This window comes from Delphinapterus leucas, chromosome 13 (assembly GCF_059928025.1).
Source record: "Delphinapterus leucas isolate spDelLeu-1000000601 "Yukka" chromosome 13, BTC_Dleu_Yukka2, whole genome shotgun sequence".
Taxonomy (NCBI): domain Eukaryota; kingdom Metazoa; phylum Chordata; class Mammalia; order Artiodactyla; family Monodontidae; genus Delphinapterus; species Delphinapterus leucas.
In genome coordinates this window covers 85,976,788-85,995,261 of record NC_143141.1, presented here as the reverse complement: position 1 = coordinate 85,995,261, position 18,474 = coordinate 85,976,788, and the positions used below count along the sequence as shown (strand labels likewise).

General features: G+C 46.2%; 1 protein-coding gene across 17 annotated transcripts in view; it reads left to right on the top strand.

The window, feature by feature from the left end:
- The window catches only part of LPIN1 (lipin 1), a 142,054-nt gene that overhangs the window by 63,634 nt on the left and 59,946 nt on the right, over nucleotides 1-18,474 (top strand). For 14 of the 17 annotated variants that reach the window (XR_016395522.1, XR_016395519.1, XR_016395521.1 and 11 more), the window contains 5 exons: nucleotides 7,108-7,308; nucleotides 8,042-8,137; nucleotides 11,431-11,729; nucleotides 14,413-14,538; nucleotides 16,704-16,811. Coding sequence is in view for 14 of the 17 variants with exons in the window: in XM_089923429.1 (XP_089779555.1) it covers nucleotides 7,108-7,308; nucleotides 8,042-8,137; nucleotides 11,431-11,729; nucleotides 14,413-14,538; nucleotides 16,704-16,811 (830 nt within the window). In the remaining 3 variants the exon portion in view is untranslated. The remainder of the gene's footprint in view (nucleotides 1-7,107; nucleotides 7,309-8,041; nucleotides 8,138-11,430; nucleotides 11,730-14,412; nucleotides 14,539-16,703; nucleotides 16,812-18,474) is intronic. The other 3 variants (XM_089923425.1, XM_022554193.3, XM_089923430.1) reach the window with 3 other exon arrangements.

The window sequence follows — 18,474 nt, the reverse complement described above, 5'->3', positions numbered from 1 at the left end:
TGCTGTGAGGGGAGAGGTGACAGCACACGGCTGCGTGCACAGGTGGGGGTTTCCTGGCAGGCTCGCTCCAGGAAGCCATGAGTCATCCTGAGGACAGAAGTGCCGAAGATGTCTTCAGATCCCAGACTGACTGAAGGAGGGTGTCTGACCTTTTAGACCTTGAGGACTGTGGGGGAAGGTTTTGGATTGACCTTCTGCAGCCCCGAGGAGGGGTAGCTGAGGAAGGTGTGAACGCTTGTGAGAATGTCGCAGCCAGAGCCCATGACTGAGTCCAACTTATCGAGTCATTTGCTCAGGGAAGAAATGGCAGACGTTTGGCCTGTGCTTTCCAAGGGCAAAGACCTTTTCAAAATCACCGTCTTGTACCTCGCTCTTCGTGACAGCGGCGAGGCCTCATCAGAGAGGCCGTGTGAAGACCCGGCCGCCGTGCACACAGCTCACAAGTGCCGGAGGAAGGTGAGCACATCCAGGCCTTTGGAGCCCCATTGACTAAACACATATGCGCACTTGAAAGTGGAGAGCTATGTTTATCTGTGACCTTGTCGAGGACTAACAGCCTGGGTGCTCCAGAGAGGTAAGTGGGGGAGCCAGCGGATAGAGGAATTTTTTGCTGAAAACAAAAAATTTAGTTGAACATCAAAAGATTACTGCTGGGCTTCCCTGGTGGCGCAGTGGTTGAGAGTCCGCCTGCCGATGCAGGGGACACGGGTTCGTGCCCCGGTCCGGGAAGATCCCACATGCCGCGGAGCGGCTGGGCCCGTGAGCCATGGCCGCTGAGCCTGCGCCTCCGGAGCCTGTGCTCCGCAACGGGAGAGGCCACAGCAGTGAGAGGCCCACGTACCGCAAAAGAAAAAAAAAATTACTGCTAATGACAAAACCCCAGACATCTCAAGTTAAAGAATTGGGAAGATGCAAGAATCTGAGCTCATTGAAACGAATTCTTTGAAATAGATTTTAATTGTCTAGGGCCGGTATCCTGTTTTTCTCCATCCTGAGTTCCTTCAGGGTGCACCGTTGGGGTGGCTGCAGTGGCGGGTGGCTTGATGGTGGGGCGACATTCATTGTTTACCAGAATGGCAGGCAGCATTTTTTTTTTTTTTTGTCCTCACCCCCAATTTTATGCAATTTCTATTTTTCCTACTTATCCTTTATCTTTCATGGCCTGTTTGTTGTCAAGAAACGTGTTATGAGCTTGTTACCTAAACTGCGTTTGTAGTGAATTTAGTTGGGGGCATTGTCTTCATGAGTTTTATGTTCCTGGGAGAGAACAATTCCCGTTTTCTTAATTTCTTCTAAGTTTTGAATTTTAGCACTCTTCCCCTCATACCTAGACTTGCTAAGCTACTTGGAGGCGGTGTGTGCACATCTGGAATTTTTTATGATGGGACAAAAAAAAGTTCCCAAACAAATCCCTCTCTCCTACATCCCCGCTCTCCCCCTCCCCCCACCAAAAATCAAAAAACAAAAAAAAAACCCCAATAACCCTAAAACAAAAAAACAACTCCAAACCCCTGGTTTCTTGCTTGGGATGAAAACTTGCTTTTATGATGTTGTTATGACCAGGTCACAGGATCATCAGCTTAGAGCCCCATTTTTGAATTTCCTTTACAACCTCTTTGTTGGATCGTGGCTGAGATTCTTTGAATACTCCCATTGATGCTGAGCTCACTCCCTCTAACGAGTCAGTTCTCGTAGAAGCTTGGTCTCATAGATTGTGCTTTCCACCCTGGCTCTGGAATGGCCTCTCTCTGATTCCAACTTTAATTACAATCTCTGATCACCGGGGTAGCACTGGATACCCTGTAAACGTGTGCCGAACGTTACCGACCTTTAGAACTAGATGACTGCCATCTGTTTCGCTGAAGCCACACGACTGCTCTTTCTTTAACTGGGCCTCACCCATTGATACCAGTTCTGTCCAGCAAGAAGGGGAGGCAACGCTACGCACAGCAGGACAGGGAGGGCCAGGGGTTCAACCTGGGCTCCCGTCCTCACTGCCGCTTACCGGCTGTGCTGCCCTGAACACCACGCAAGCCCGGCGCCCCAGTTCCTTGTCGGAAATGGGGTAATGATGTCGGTCCTGAGTACTCACCCTATGCAAAGGAGTTTCATAGATTTGCATCACATGAGCTGCCCTGGGCAAAGGAGTTTCGTGTGTCGTGAAGTGCTGAGCAAATGTCGTGTGGAGGCTTGTGTGGCCTTTCACCTGGGATTCAGGAAAAGGTGATTATTAGTGATTAGTGGCCTGCTGAGGATTTGCAGCACCCGCCGGGTGGGCGTTAGGTCTGATGGCTTTGGAGTCTTCCTTGTTCTCCAGAGTCAGTAGGCACCCGTCGTGGTTTTCCAAGCCCATTAAATATCTTTCTCCAAACCATCATTTTATCTTCTTGCCTCCACTTACTCTCCCTGGAGTTCCTGGTTGTTGCGTCAGGTAAGAAGCATGCGTGTTCAGACTGCACCTGCAGCTCCCCGGAGAGCCTCACGGAAACAAGGATCGGTCTGGGGGCGGCGGGGGGGCTGGGTTGACCGACAAAAAGTTAACATCATACGGCAGTAGAATTTGCTTTCTCAGAGAGCCCAAAATTCTCTTTCATTCTGGACGTCCTTTCAAAGATGATCCACGGGTTAGCCTTTGCTGAAATTCTAGTAGAGTTAGGGAATTTGTTTTCAGCAGTTCTCTTTCATTAGCTTCTGGTACGTTTCCTCATTTCTCTTTATGTGATGACCTGTCTCCTCGTTCCTCATTAAAGCACTAGAATATTGTGCCCACCCGTGTGGCCATGTCTGCCCTGGGGGCCCCCTCTGTGACATAGCTTCGCATCCCCCTACGTGCCACCGCCCCAGTCCTGTTGTGGCACGATGGTCACCAGGGAGAAACAGGCTTCTCCTGCACTCTGGCCCGTCACTCTGGGATGTGCGTTTGTTTCAAAGTGATAAGAGTAGGGACCGGGGCAGCTTTGATTGTGCATCCTCTGTTTCCATTGAACCAATGCAAAAGCGTTCCCAACCAATGAAGCATTTTCACTTTTTGGAAGACAGTCACCATGTAGATTTAATTCAATCACGTCATTCCACACGTACCTATCTTAATAGACAAATACGAGAGATTGGGCTCCTGGCAAATGCTGAAGAATGTAATCAGAGGTAGCCTGGGAAGTTAAAGGAAACGTGGTCGTGTGCGGCCGCAACATTTCCTGGGTGCCCAGAGATGAGCAGGCCCCCTCCCCGTCCTCAAGGAGGGCAGACAGCTTGCTGGATGGGGTCTCTCCAGCCGTTTGACAAATGACAGCCTGCGTTTATCAAGCAACTTTCCAGGATGGGAGGGGTTGGTGTTAACTGAACAGGAGGGCCAGTGGAAGGTTCAGTTTGCAAAACGATGAGTGATTTTGGGCGCGTAGGTGAACAAGGTATCCTGACAGGCAGATGAGGGCGTTGGAGACGCGATGGGAAATACAGGTTAAGGGGTGATTGTAGAACTCTTGCGGGACTTAAAGAGATGAATGTAGAAGGAAATGATGAAGGTGAGGAAGGTTTAACAAAAATGGGTATTCTGAGAATTGTGTTTATTGAGACAGTTTTGCACTCTTTTTGACCTTTGCTAAGGTGAGGTTTCTCAGCCCTGCGCCCTGATCCACCAGCCTTCCTGGAGAGGAGTAGCTCCGACTTGGGTGTCGCCTGTCGTAGCATCACTGTGTCACGGCCGGGAAGCACGGCCACAGTATGAAAATGGAGACACTGTTATTTCCTAGATAACATGCCTTCGATAATAGTCTCCTTGACAGACCCGGGAAGGGAATTAAAATCACTTTTATCCACTTGCATAATAAATGAGTGGGAATGATTCCTGAATTGACGATTAAAGGGACTGGCCTAAAATAATTCAAAGCCCCGTATTTAGGTTCTTTTTTTTAAAAAATTAATTTATTTAGTTTTGGCTGCATTGGGTCTTTGTTGCTGTGCGCGGGCTTTCTCTAGTTACGGCGAGCGGAGGCTGCTCTTCGTTGCGGTGCGTGGGCTTCTCATTGCGGTGGCTTCTCTTGTTGCGGAGCACGGGCTCTAGGCGCACGGGCTTCAGTAGTTGTGGCTCGCGGGCTCTAGAGCGCAGGCTCAGCAGTTGTGGCACACGAGCTTAGTTGCTCCGCGGCATGTGGGATCTTCCTGGACCAGGGCTCGAACCCGTGTCCCCTGCATTGGCAGGTGGATTCTTAACCACTGCGCCACCAGGGAAGTCCCTAGTTTTAATAATTGATGCTCTTCAAGCTGAAGACGCTGTTGATTATGAATGTTGTAGATAGAATCCCCAGTGGGAATATGCTTTTGGATTTTTGTGCTCTGTGGTGTATTATCTATTTGGGTCTAATACCACTACTGCAGTGGTTTCTAACTTAGGGGAGAGTATCCGGAAAGACGCTGTTCCGATGGCATGGAATAATCTTAGAAAATTAGTAGTATTCCAGGAGGTCAAGCTGGAAGATGTCATGTTGAGAAAAATATATTTACCTGTTTCCTAACCTCAGAGTTAAGCACAGCTTAGAGAGCCCCAGTTTGGCCAGAGGGTTTTTTTTGGAGGTTTGGCTCAGCTTTCCTTGAAAAACTTTGGAACGAGGGCTGTGGAATCCCGTTTCACGTGGTCAGTGAAGCCTTGTCAGGTGAAGCAGGTGTTTCCAGCCAAATTCTGAGATTAAAATCAAGAGATTGAAAAGTAACTTGGAATGGGGTGAGTGGAGAGCAGGTGTCTCAAAGCCGTTCAGTGGAAGTTGCAGCATTTGTTTTGTGCACATCTTTGGCTTCTCTTGAGGTCCTGAGGCACTTTCTTCGGGGCAAACGTTCCCCTCCACGCCTGCTGGTGTGTCTCCGCGGACACCGTGGCGGGAGGGAGGTGAAGGGTGGCAGGGAGGGGGACTCGGGCTGGCCTGGCTTCTTCACTGTCATCAACTTAGCTTCTTCCTTGAGCCTTTTACTTCAAACAGAACTGACGGAAGTGAAACTTGGGAACCGGCGCCCAGCTGGTTTATTCTTGTATTCAGTACCTATTCTCCAGCACGTATTTACAAGAGACCCTGGACGAAGGGAAGGTCAAGGAGAGTGTGGTTACCCTCACGCCCCTCGGCCAGGCAGGCACTGGAGGTGACGTGGGCCCAAGCTGTCACTCAAAGAAACTTTTTAACCAAATAATGGTTCCTCTTCCTGAAATGAGTTTTGGTTAATGCAGTATTCTCCTTTACCCTCCTTGTAAAAAAATTAAAAACTGGTGGTAAAATGCACGTGACATAAAATTTATTCTTTTAACCACTTTTGAGTGAACAGTTCAGTAGACTTAATGCAATACATGCACGTGGTTGTGCGTTCACACGGTGGACGGTCACCATCTAGCTCCAGGACTTTTCTCATCTTGCACACTGAAGCTCTGTCCCCGTTAGACATGAACTTCCCCTGCCCTATCCCTCCCCCCTGGTAATCACCGTTCTGCCTTCTGTTTCTATGGGTTTATCTGCTCTAGGTACCTCAGATAAGTAGGAGCATACAGTATTCGTCCTTTTGTAACTGGCTTGTGTCACTTAGGGTAATGCCCTCGAGGCTCATGCATGTTGTAACGTGCCAGAATTTCCTTCCTTTTTAAGGCTGAGTAGTATTCCATTGGGTCTGTAATACTGCATTCTGCTTATCCATTTATCCGTCTGTGGCCTCTTGGGTTGTTCCCACCTTTTGGCTGTTGGGAGTAGCACTGCTGTGAACACGGGTGTGCAGGTTATCTCTTTGAGACCTAGCTTTCAGTTCTCTCGACTGTACACCCAGAGGTGGCATTGCTAGGTCATGTGGCAGCCCTGTGTTAAGTTTGTTGAGGGGTCACCACGCCGTCGCTGCACCTGGCTGGGCAGCCAGGCGGGTGTGGCTCACGCCGGGGTGCCCGTCAGAGCCCCAGCTGTGAGGAGGGCCAGGGCTCGGTGCCGGCGGGGCTCCCGTTGCCCTGTGCCCCAGTGTCTCCGGGATTGGCGCTCTGCCTCGTTTCTTCCGTCACTGCCGCCTTTCAGGCTGGCATCCTGTCTTGTCGGCACCATCACCAGAAGCCACAGGTTGGTCTTCCTGCCTTCAGTGTCTTTTCTTGGCCGCCTTCTCTACATTTTTACTGCAGCGCTCTATCTAAATCACGGATCGAATCCCGATCTTGTGGTTCCTGAGTCCCCGACGGCTTCAGTTGCTACAAAGCACCTTCCGAGTCTCCTGGCAGGTGTCGGCTCTCGTCCTCCCCCTGCCTGTTCTCTGTCGCAGGCGCCGCCCCCTCTGTGCCTGTGCGCACACCTGTCTGTCTGCGGCGGCCTGTCCACCTTCCTCTCCCGGGGAGCATCCCAGCCCTGCTCCCCACCCATCGACTGTCGGCTCCTCTGGGATGGCTCTCCTCTTTCCCTGGATGTAAGTCCCTCAGCGTCTCCTTAAGTCCAAGCAGACACGACCACGTGTGTTCTCCTTCTCTCTCCTTCACGAGCCCGAGTCCCTCCGGGGCACGGGGTCTGCGTCTTTTTAATCTGTGCTCCCGGCGCCAGGCCCCTGGTGGAGTGGAGGCCCTGGATGTTTGCTGAGTGGACTTCGGTTGATCGGCTGGGCAGACAGACCGAAGCCGAGCACAAGTGTCCCTCGAGATGTGAGAGCATCAGGCGGGCAGAGAAGGACCAGGATGGAAACTGTTCAAAATAAAAGTCACTTATTTTTTCCTTCTCAAGTAAAAATAGTCATTTTTTTTCTACCAGCGTTATTAAACACCTACTCTTTTTGGCGTGGTGGGGAATATGAAGAGGTCTCAAATACAGTCTCTCTTCCCAAGAGTCTGAAGATTTGGTCTGTAAAACCTGCACGTGATGAAAGAGCGAGCGCCACACGTACTGTGGACTCAGAGAGGAAGAGCCCGGTGACGACTGAGATCAGGCCTCCTGGGGTGGCCAGGGTTTGGGGTGGGGAGCTCTGGGTGGGGCCCATTCCAGGGGAGCCAGATGCCCTGAGCTGGGTGTCTTTGAAGTCGGGCATGCGGCGTGGGCACGTTAACCTTGACTGGCTCTAGAGCCTGCCCCGAGTTAATCGTTTGTGCACCTTGCTTGTGTCTCTGTTTCCTAGGCTCAAACCATGAATTACGTCGGGCAGCTGGCAGGCCAGGTGTTTGTCACCGTGAAGGAGCTCTACAAGGGGCTGAACCCTGCCACCCTGTCCGGATGCATTGACATCATCGTGGTCCGCCAGCCCAATGGGAGCCTGCAGTGCTCCCCCTTCCACGTCCGCTTTGGGAAGATGGGGGTCCTGCGTTCCCGAGAGAAGGTGGTACGTGACCTGGGGGACGGGTTCTCTCCTTAGAGAAAAATCCTCGCACTTCTGCGGCTTTACGTATCCGGAGCTCCTCGCGGACCCCGAGTTTTAGCTTTCCGTTGGAAAGGGCTGGTCCCTGAATTGACAGTTACTCGGATTGTTCTGATCTCTATGCTTGTGTAAATTTCTCCAAGATTTAGTGGCATAAACCAACTGTTTATTAAGCTCCGGGGGTTCTGTGGGTCAGGAATTCACAGCAAGTGCCGCAGGCTGGCCCGTCTCTGCTCTTTGCCACCTGGGGCCTCAGCTGAAGACTCAGGGCTGGGGGCTGGGATCCTGTGTAGATGCACTTGCTCACTCGGCTGGTGGCCCTTGGCTGGACTCTTAGCCGAGGCCGTCACCCAGACGCCGCGCGGGCTCCCCATGTGGCCTGGGCTTCCTCACACCATGGTGGCTGGCTGCAAGGGAGGGAGCCGGGCGGACTCTGCCTTCGTTTTCTGGTCTAGCCTCGGAAGCCACGTGGCCTTACCTGTGTTGTGCTCTACTCACTGGGGCAATCACAAGCTTGCATGGACCCAGGATGGTGGTGGTGGTGGGGGAGAAGACTCCGTTTCTTGACCAGAGTGACCAACGGAGGTTTGGAATTGTGAGATATTTGGGGAATGCGTGTGACTGAAGTGTACGTAGAGACCTGGTCGTTGCCCGTGAGGTTTCCTGTTGTGATGAAGGACATATGTTTTTCCTTCAGGTTGACATAGAAATCAATGGGGAAGCAGTGGATTTGCACATGAAATTGGGAGATAATGGAGAAGCATTTTTTGTTCAAGAGACTGATAACGATCAGGTAAGGAAGCCTGGGTGGTGAAGCTTTCTCCCGCATTTTGAGCTTTGAGCAGGGCTCATCTGGGAGCGTGTGTGGAGAGGTGATAATGGGGCCGGCTGTGTGGGTGACGGAAGAGGAGAAAAGTGGCTGTTTACCTGTCCTGGGGATTTGAGCCACAGGGTGAGCGTGTGCTATGTCTACCCAAGACTCAGCAGTCCCAGCCTGATGCTTTCGCTCCCTGGTTCCAGGGAGACAGAGGAGTTGAATGACACTGGCCTGAAACCATCATCCAAAAGCATGGAAGTTATACTCGTGTGTCAAATCTCAGACGGCTGAAATGTTCTAATTTTTGTTTAGTGAGTGACTAAATCACATAACTTTTTTACTATGAAAAAATGTTTAACAGCTCTGTTGAGATATAATTCTCACACCATGTGCTTTAGCCATCTCACGTGTACAGTTCTGTGGTTTTTAGTGTTTTCACGGATACATGCAAGTCATCCCCGCAGTCAGTTTTGGAACATCTTCATCGCTTCAGAAATAGACTCTGTACCCTTTAGCTACACCTCCCCTATCCCTAAAGCCCTAACTCCCCACCACCCTGAGCCCTAAGCAACCACTAATCAAACTTTCTGTCTCTATAGATTTCCCTAATCTGAACTTCCATCTGAATAGAATCACATAGTTTGTGGTCTTTTGTGCCTGACTTTCATGTACCATAATGTTTCCAAGATTCATCCGTGTTCTGGCTGTGTCAGTACTTCATTCCTTTGTGTGGCCGAATAATATTCCACTGTATCTGTATACCACATTTCGTTTATCTTTTCATGTGTTGGTGGACACTTGGGTTTGTTTCCACCTTTTGGCTGTTGTGAATAACGCTGTGTACAAGTGTTCGTATAGACAAATGTTTTCATTTTGGGGGGCATATACCTGGGAGTGGAATTGCTGGGTCATACGTAACACTGAACTTACCACTGAGGAACTGCCAGACTGTTGTCCAAAGCTGCTGCACCATTTTACATTCCCACCAGCAGTGCACGAGCGTTCCGATTTGTCTATACCCTCATCAATACTTGCTCTTTGACTTGGTGATTCTAGCCATCCTGGTGGGTGTGAGGTGGTATCCCATCATGGTATTGATTTGCATTTCCCTAATGACTAATGATGCTGAGCATTTTTTCATGTGCTTATTGGCCATTTGTATGTATTCTTTGGAGAAGTGTCTATTCAGATCCTTTGATCGTTTTTTTATTGGGTTATTTGTCTTTTTATCCTTGAGTTATAAGAGTTCATTATATATTCTAGATATGAGTCCCTTATCAGGTAGACGATTTGTAAATATTTTCTTCCATTGTGTGAGTTGTCTTTTCACTTTCTTGATGTTGTCCTTTGAAACACACAAGTTTTAAATTTTGATGAAGTCCAGTTTATCTGTTTTCTCTTTGTGGCTCGTGCTTTTGTTGTCACATGTAAGAATCCTTTGCCGAGTTCCAAGTCATGAAGATTTACCCCCATGTTTTCTTCTAAGACAAACCATTTGTTTTTGCTCTTTCATTCACTGAGAAAGCCACTTTGAAGGGATCTGATGTAGAGATTCCTCAATAAAAACCACTTGAACTAGTTCCTTTATGAGAAGATAGCCTTTGTAGAGTAACGGCTCTAAATAGCTCCAGGCTCTAAAATGAATGCCCATAGTTTCAATTTCAGGACAAAAACATCCCAGGCTCTGCTTCCTTTTGGTCTTCCCAGAGGTGCCATGGTCTCTCCCAGCCTCAGCCTTCCTGCTCAGATGTGGATTTTATACGTGAAGCACATTGTCTGATGCTCTGTAACGCACTTTATTTATTTATTTTTTGGCCATGCTGCGGCCTGCGGGATTTAGTTCCCTGACCAGGGATCGAACCTGAGCCCCCTGCAGTGGAAGTGCGGAGTCTTAACCACTGGACCGCCAGGGAAGTCCCTCTCTAAGCTACTTTAAACTTTCAGCAGCATGCTTGTTAATCCCCCCTCTCTTTTGTATATATTCTTTACTTCTTTTTTTCCTAGATTTTCTTTCAAAGTAGTTTATTTAGGGGTTCCATTGTCTCTCCTCAATACATTTTATGTATTTCTCATATGCTTCTTCACTCACTAGTTCACCTAGTTCCGGGTGTCATCTTGATCAGCCAACCATCTTCGTAACAAGATTTATTGTCAAGTCCTGGATTTTCTGATAGAGCTTCATTAATTTCATTTACTTCTCCTGATAGAGGAGAATAGAGTTCACGGGCAGCTTTCACGCTTTCCAAAGCACCAAACTCCTCTTGTTTGTTCAGTTCTGTTGCAACTTCAGGCAGACTACAGTAAACAACATCTCCCAAAGCTTCCTGTGTCAAACTGCTGATTCCCACTGTTCCAATGCCGTTTTCTGTTGCTATCCATTCATGTTTGTCTGTGAATTTTTGCATATGTGTCAGGCTGTATGTACAATAGTTACATTGTTCCCTTTTATCTAACAACGCCGTAAGGTCGGGATTATCATTTCCAGTTTTCTGATGAAGGAAACAGACTCAGAAGTTAAGTGACTCTGCCCAAGATCACATAGCTCATCAGAGGTGGAACCCTATTTTTTACTACCTGTTACCAGGTTTCTGATAAGAAATGAGTCATTTGATAATAAAATGATGGCTATAGTTTTTTTAAGAACTGGTGAATCATCATAAAACAACTATTAAATTGACAGGCGGTGGAGGTTTTTCTTTTTGGTTGTTGTTATTTTTGTTTTCTTGTAGAGAAGAGGGTCAGTACCTAATCACTTGACGGCCGCATACCTAGGTGTGCCCTGGTGCAGGTGGGCACTTGGGGCACGGTGTGGGGACACTGTCAGATGTTCTCTTTAAAAATTATTATTATCCTAATTCAGTGCATGTTAAAAACACACACACATTCTCTCTTACACACACACACACGAGTGCAAAACGGAGTCCAGTTCCCAGGGTAATGTGATGACTCCAAGCCCATTTTTTCCTCTTTACCCTGGAAATTTCAGACCAAGTGGAATTTTGGTAGCCTGAAATAACTGATAATTACCTCACTTTGTTATAATTACGAAAACGCAGGATTCAGTACAAAATGGCAGTTAGCGACTTGTTGACTTTATGACCACCTGTCAAATTTGGCAGCCGCGTCTGCAGATCGCCGTGACCGCCCTGTGCTCCCCACTGCCCCCCGTGCCTGGGCTCCGGAGTGAGCACTGGTGAGTCGTGGGCACCACTGGCTCCTTAAACCCCAACTAACAACGCTCCTTCTCGGAAATGTGTTCTGTCTTTCAGGAGGTGATCCCCGTGCACCTGGCCACCTCCCCGATCCTGTCGGAAGGAGCCTCGAGGATGGAGTCCCAGCTGAAGAGGAGCTCCGTAGATTGGATGAGAAGCCTGGACCCCAACACGTCAGCGCAGGTCTTACCTCCCAGCGAGACCCCTTCAAGTGGCTCTTTAGTGAAGAAGCGAAGGAAGAGGAGGAGGAAGTTGCAGCTGGACAGCCTGAAGCGGGACGACAACACGAACACGTCCGAGGATGAAGACATGTTCCCCATAGAGATGAGCTCGGACGAGCTGCAGGACAGCAGTAGGTAAGTGTGGGTGAAAGGCAGGGCCTCAGCTAGAACTGGGCGAATTCATTGTTTAGGATGATCCTTTTATTTATTTATTTATTTTTAAATTGACGTATAGTTGATTTATAATGTTGCGTTAGTTTCAGGTGTACAGGAGTGAATCGGTTTTTTTAATATATACATATATATATATGTATATACCGGTTCTTTTTCAGATTCTTTTCCCTTATAAGTTATTACAGAATATTGACTAGAGTTCCCTGTGCTCTACAGTAGGTCCTTGTGGTTTATCTATGTTGTCTATACTAGTGTGTATCTGTTAATCCCAAACTGCTAATTTATCCCTCCCCCCTTTTCCCTTTGGTAACCATAAGTTTGTTTTCTATGTCTGTGGGTCTATTTCTGTTTTGTATGTCTGTGGGTCTGTTTCATTTGTATCTTTTTTTTTTCGATTGCACGTATAAGTGATTCATATGATATTTGTCTTTCTCTGTCTAGCTTACTTCACTTAGCTTGATGATCTCTAGGTCCATTCATGTTGCTGCAAATGGCATTGTTTCATTCTTTTTGATGGCTGAGTAATATTCCATTATGTGTATGTATATATATATATATATATATATATATATACCACATCTTCTTTATCCATTCATCTGCTGATGGACATTTAGGTGGCTTCCATGTCTTGGCTGTTGTGAATAGTGCTGCTATGAACATTGGGGTGCAGGTATCTTTACGAATTGTGGTTTTCTCCATATATTGGCCCAGCAGTGGGATTGTGGTAGGATTATTCTTATAAACTTTTTTTCCCCCAGAATTTCTTACTCTTCTGTTAATGCATTTGAGACTGAATTTTGGAATCCTGTAGGCCCGATTCTAAAGTAGCATAAAGATGGGATGTAGCTTGTGACAGAGAGACGATTGGTAACATTCTTGGTGATAACTCCAGCTTTCCAGATCAGAAACAAGAAACAGGAGCTCAGCAAATGAATACTTCATGCACGAAACCGTTGTTTCAGAACCCGCTTGAGCGGGTTCTGAAACACCACCTCTGAGCACCACCTGTGAGCCCGGCAGTTGGGCTGATAGATAGCTGGAGGCCGATCTGTTATAGACTTAGGGCCACAGGTAAATGTAGAACATGACCGGTTTCTCCACAAGCAGACTTTTCAGTTTTGATGAGACCCAAAGTTGAATGGACACCTGTTGTTTCTTTTTCTTTGCTTTTAATAGTGTGGCGGAATGCTGTTTCTGGGTATTACTTTTTTGGTGAAAAATGCCATTTTTAAAAGCCACAACATTTGTAAAGAATATTTGATGTTTCATATTTTTATGTAATTCGGTGTAATTTTTGCTCATTGTTTTTGTGTCTTGTTGACACAAAAGGGAGAAGGATGGATAACTGAATCGCTTTGCTGTACACTTGAAGCTAACATAACCTTGTAATTAACTATACTTCAATTGAAAAAAAAAAGGGAGAAGGAACATCAGGATTAACCTCTGCTTTGTTATTTAGAATAGAATTTTTTTTCCTGGCTAAAAATAAAGGCACATTGGCAACGTCGATTTTCCTAACTGTGGCCTCTGATCCGCTGTGGGCTCAGAAACTGGGTGGTTGGGTTTATTACAGTCACCTTCCCTGTGTGGCTTTTAGTTCCAGAACTTAGTGTTAGGTATTCCAGATAACATCCAAAAATAGAGACCAGTGGCCTCTGCGTGAGTGAAATAGTGAATCCTATTTCGTTGAGCATGCTATACCTGAAACGAGGTAGATTTGCAACCATTTCATAATTATAAGACTACGATTGGTTGTGACATTTATTTAATTCTGCTGGACGAAACATTATCTGTGTACGGCCATACAGGGATTTGGTAGCTCACTCGTACATGGCAAGAGTTTTATTAACTCTTAACAGTTTTATTAACTGTACCCTGTGGGTACAGTTTTGGGCCCAATCTACCTCTCAGGATTTTCCTACATGAAATGCGAAAGACAACTCCGTAGGCCCTACCTACAGTGTAAGTAAGAAGCAGTGTGGTCATCGAGCCCATGTCTAAATCCCAATTCTTGAACAAAATCACTTTACATTTATAATTCAGCCAAAGCATGAGCACACAAAACATTTCTCTGAGTCACTTTTTTCCTGTCCATTCCTGTCCTGGAATGTGCCTGGAATATGCCTGGGTAGTTTATTTATTTTATTTTTTAAAATCTTATTTATTTATTTATTTTTGGCTGCATTGGGTCTTCGTTGCTACATGCGGGCTTTCTCTAGTTGCGGCAAGAGGGGCTACTCTTCGTTGTGGTGCATGGGCTTTCCATGGAGGTGGCTTTTCTTATTGCAAAGCACAGGCTCTAGGCACATGGGCTTCAGTAGTTGTGGCACATGGACTCAGTAGTTATGGCTCGCAGGCTCTAGAGCGCAGGCTCAGTAGTTGTGGCGCGTGGGCTTAGTTGCTCCGCGACATGTGGGATCTTCCCGGACCGGGGCTCGAACCCGTGTCCCCTGCATTGGCAGGCGGATTCTTAACCACTGTGCCACCAGGGAAGTCCCGCCGGGGTGGTTTAAAAGGAGATCATGTTAATCTATGAAGTATTAGCGATAATCAAGGAAAAAATGGAAACTTGCCATTATTATGAATCTATCACTAATAATTCTTTGACTTTGTTTTTTTTTTTTTTTTTTTTTTTGGTCTCCAGAACTCTTTCTAATGATATACCTCCATTCCAAGGAGATATCCCTAAGGAAAACCTTTCCCCAGTCATGACTTACCCTCAGTCAGCATCTTACCCGAATTCCGACAGAGAGTGGTCACCTAGCACCAGGTGAGTGGCTGGTGTGTGTACGTGTGTGTTCACCTGTCCTGGTCCAGAGGATTCCAAGTCAGTTACAGGAAACATGTTTAATAAAATGGTGAAATCTAAGTAAAAAATGAAACAAAGTAGGACTGGAAAAAACACAGTTTAGAGTAAGAGGTACAGATCAGGATTAAAACCAGAGAATGTACAGATCATAAACTTCTATCTAATAGCAAAATGGAACTACAGATATGGCTCTTAGCTTCCCCAGGAGACACTGAAAGGCCAACCACTTGTTAAGTTACATAAAGCTAATTGTCAACAGGAGCAGACAGGTGACAGAGCCTTTCTGGATACTGAGCCCTGAAATGGGACTCAAGAGCAAAGAGATTGCTTCAGGGGCCCCCGCGGTCATTCGGGGCTGTGAGAATGAGGCCTTCTTCCCTTGCTGTGTTTACGAATATTGATTTCCCTGAAATGAGCTCTCAAGGGGCCCCAGACTTCCTGTATCAACTTGGAGAACCAGAGCTGCTCGGTGTGCAGGGAAGACTCTAAAGCCTTTAAGCCTGTGAAATCTGTGAGGATATGTGAGCCCTTCTGAGTAGTTTTCAGGACTGGGGAGGGGACAGAACTGAAGCGTGCCTTCTCAGCAGGGATAATATCACCCCTGTCAGGACACAACTTGGTTCTGGGGTGGCAAAAAAATCTTAGATATTATAATAGTGTGTAGCCTCCAAAGGGCCACAGTACATAAGGAGATACATAGTATATCCATGGCATTACAATTTCATGGTGGAGGGAGGGCTACTGGGGAAAAAGGTCCCGGAGGTGTGGTGAGAATAGAAAAGAGGTTGGGAAGCACTGATCTAAGTGACAGCGACATCCTTAGGTTACTCGTGCCTCTAACGTGTTAGGTTTGCTTCTGGTGTAAAGGGGAGGTTTCGGAGCCCCTAAGCCCTGGCACGTGCTGCAGGGCTTCCCACCTGAAGCCAGGCTCACATAGACGCCACTCCCGGTTCCAGTTTGACCTGAGTAATCTCATTAATGAGATGGCATGGTCAGTGCTGTGTGCTGAAGTTGAGGTTGGAGAAAAATGGATGCATCACATGCCTGGTTTCTAGCCGGGACCGTGACAGTGAATGTTCGTCAGCCGAGGTGGGGCTGGGGGCCTGTGGAGTCCCCTCATGGGGGTCTGTCTGTCCTCAGGCCAGCCCTGTCCAGTGGAAACATAATGCTAGCTACATATGTAATTTAAAATTTTCTAGTAACCATCCTTAAAAAATGAAAAGAAACTGATGAAATTAATTTTGATGATCTATTTCAATGACCTGGTATATCCGAAATATTGTCATTTCAGGTGATCAGTTTTTTAAAACATTATTGAGCTGTTTCAATTTCTCATTTTCATAGGCCTTGGAGCCGTGTGTCTCATATGTACAGAACATCTCAGTTTGGACCAGTCACATTTCAAATGCTCAGTAGCCACATGCAGGCCCATGGCTATCATATTGGACAGTGCAGGTGTAAGACCTTTCTAGAGCCTTGTGCATTCTCTCCCTAGGCCTGTGGAGTTAAACCCTGAGGGAAAAAACACAGTACTTTTAGGAAGAAAATGATGTGGAATATTTAGAAACCACTAATAGGTAGAAAAATCTGTTCCAACACTCTGATTTTAAGCATTTTAAACAAATGTTTTAAACACAATCTTGAATATGTTTCTCTGTCTTTCATGTTTGGCTCTGAATCTAGAAGAATGACCACGTCAGATTAAGTGATCTGGCCACTGTTAAATGCAATTACAAGTTAGGATAAATAGATACATTTCCATACTTGGGTTTATGTGTTTTCTTTTAAGAGACAGTTACCAGCCCAAATTATCCAGCCTTTTGGAGTAAGTCCTTTGATTAGGCACTAAATTCTGACCCAAGAAAAGCAAGCGTTTATGGGCATATGGTTGAAATAGAAAGTGAAATGTGTGTCTTGGCAGTGTCCTGCTTCTGTGGCTCAGAAGATTCATGTTGATTTCTTAGTGATTTCAACATGTGATCCTCTGCTATTGTTCGATGCCCAAGTACCTTCACTTTCTTAAAGATGTTAGCGTGGAGAGGAGCCAAATAATTGATAAGAAATTTTGTTTAATTGAATTGACCTGTGATTTCTCTCTCCTTGAATGTGGATCACGTGGCATCCAGTAGCCTGACAGATTGCAGGGGGAGCCCCCCTCGTCTGGCCGTTGCGGCCGAGGGCGGTCTTTCTAGTTCTTGCCCTCCACAGTCTTCCCACTTCCACGCTTCGGAAAGGTAGATTGGGTTATCTTCCCACCGTGGATGTCTTTGATAATAAAAACTTTGATCTAACTCCTAGAACTGTGTGTTGCTATTAACCAAATTACTTATGTGGAAAATACATATAGATTCTATGAAGTGAAAATGTAGATTTAACTCTTACCAATCTATTTTACCAACTAACCAAATCACTTATGAAGAAAATACGTATAGATTATTACTTTTCCTTTCATTTTAAGCATTTGTCTGTGGTTAGATTTTTTTTTTTTTAAGTACTAAATTTAACTCTCTGGAAATTAGGGTCACGCATATAATTCTTTATAATTTTGTGAAGTGCTTTGAAAAATACAACAATGCATTGAAAATTGGGAATATGATCTCTGTTTTGTGTCTGGGGTTGTTCAACAAATAAGTTTACGAGACCTTTTTTAAGATGTTGCTTAAGCATAAGGAGAGTTATTATTATAACTCAGTAAATAGCTTATGGACCTTCCGGGACGTCCCTGGCGGTCCAGTGGTTAAGACTTCACCTTCCAAGGCAGGGGGTGTGGGTTCAGTCCCTGGTCGGGGAGCTAAGATCCCACACACTTCACGGCCAGAAAACCAAAACATAAAACAGAAGCAATATTGTGACAAGTTCAGTAAAGACTTTAAAATGGCCTACATCAAAAAAAAAAAAAAATTCCTAAAAAAAAATAGCTTATAGATTTTCTGCGTAATATAATCAGATGTTTCCACAGCATTTGTAGCATAGAATTTTGGAGAATAGCATAGGATGGACTTGAAGGTTTGGGATCCTAGGTTAGAGTCTTCATCTGAGGCAGAGGCCTTAGATTTCTGCCTCCATTCCCTCAACTTTGCCCACGCTTTGACCTGCCTGCTTTGTAGACTTACAGGGTTTTCTTTAGAAACCTGAACAGAGAAGCTGTGATTAACTTCTACCTGGGAAACTGTTTTTCTTTTTGATTGAAGAACCCAATCTCAGGACGTACTTCACTCACAGCTTACTGTGCAGAAGAAAGGCCACTTTCAAATGAGGTCAGCTAAGTTGTGAGCAGTTTTAACGGATGTCCCTGATTGGGATTTCAGGAAAAATGCTGAAAACTATTATGGCTAATAACTGCATTCGTTATGAAAATCAATCAGTGACCTTGAAGCTTACTTTTTTGAACAACCCTTATCTTAAAAGTCTAATATTTGGTAATCGTATTAGAAATTTTGGAACCATCTTTCTCATCGATCACAGTCAGCATTGGGAGTCTTTTTCCTAATTCATCTTCTGTCGGTCTGAATTCTCTCAACAAGCAGCGCAGACTGTGCTCACGTATTTGGGTGCAGCATCCTTCCGAGAGGCTGGTGCGGCCTGGGGGCCAGCGTTTATTGTAGTGGCACAGTGAATGTGAGAGGTGGCACGTCTAGCTTATGGCTCACACAGGGCTGGGTCCTTTGTGAATATGAATTTGCCCACCTGCATGCCTCTATGGAAACCGTATGGCTTGTAGCTTTTATCACAGGATCAGAATGTTAGGGATTCTGGAGTTGAGCGGGGTGACAGAGAGCCGTGTTCAGTGTGTGCATTCTTCTAGAGTGGGGTTTGGTAAACTACAGCCCGTGGCCCCGGTCCGGCCCACCCTCTGTTTCTGTAAAGTTTTATGGGGCACGGCCAGTTTGTCCATAT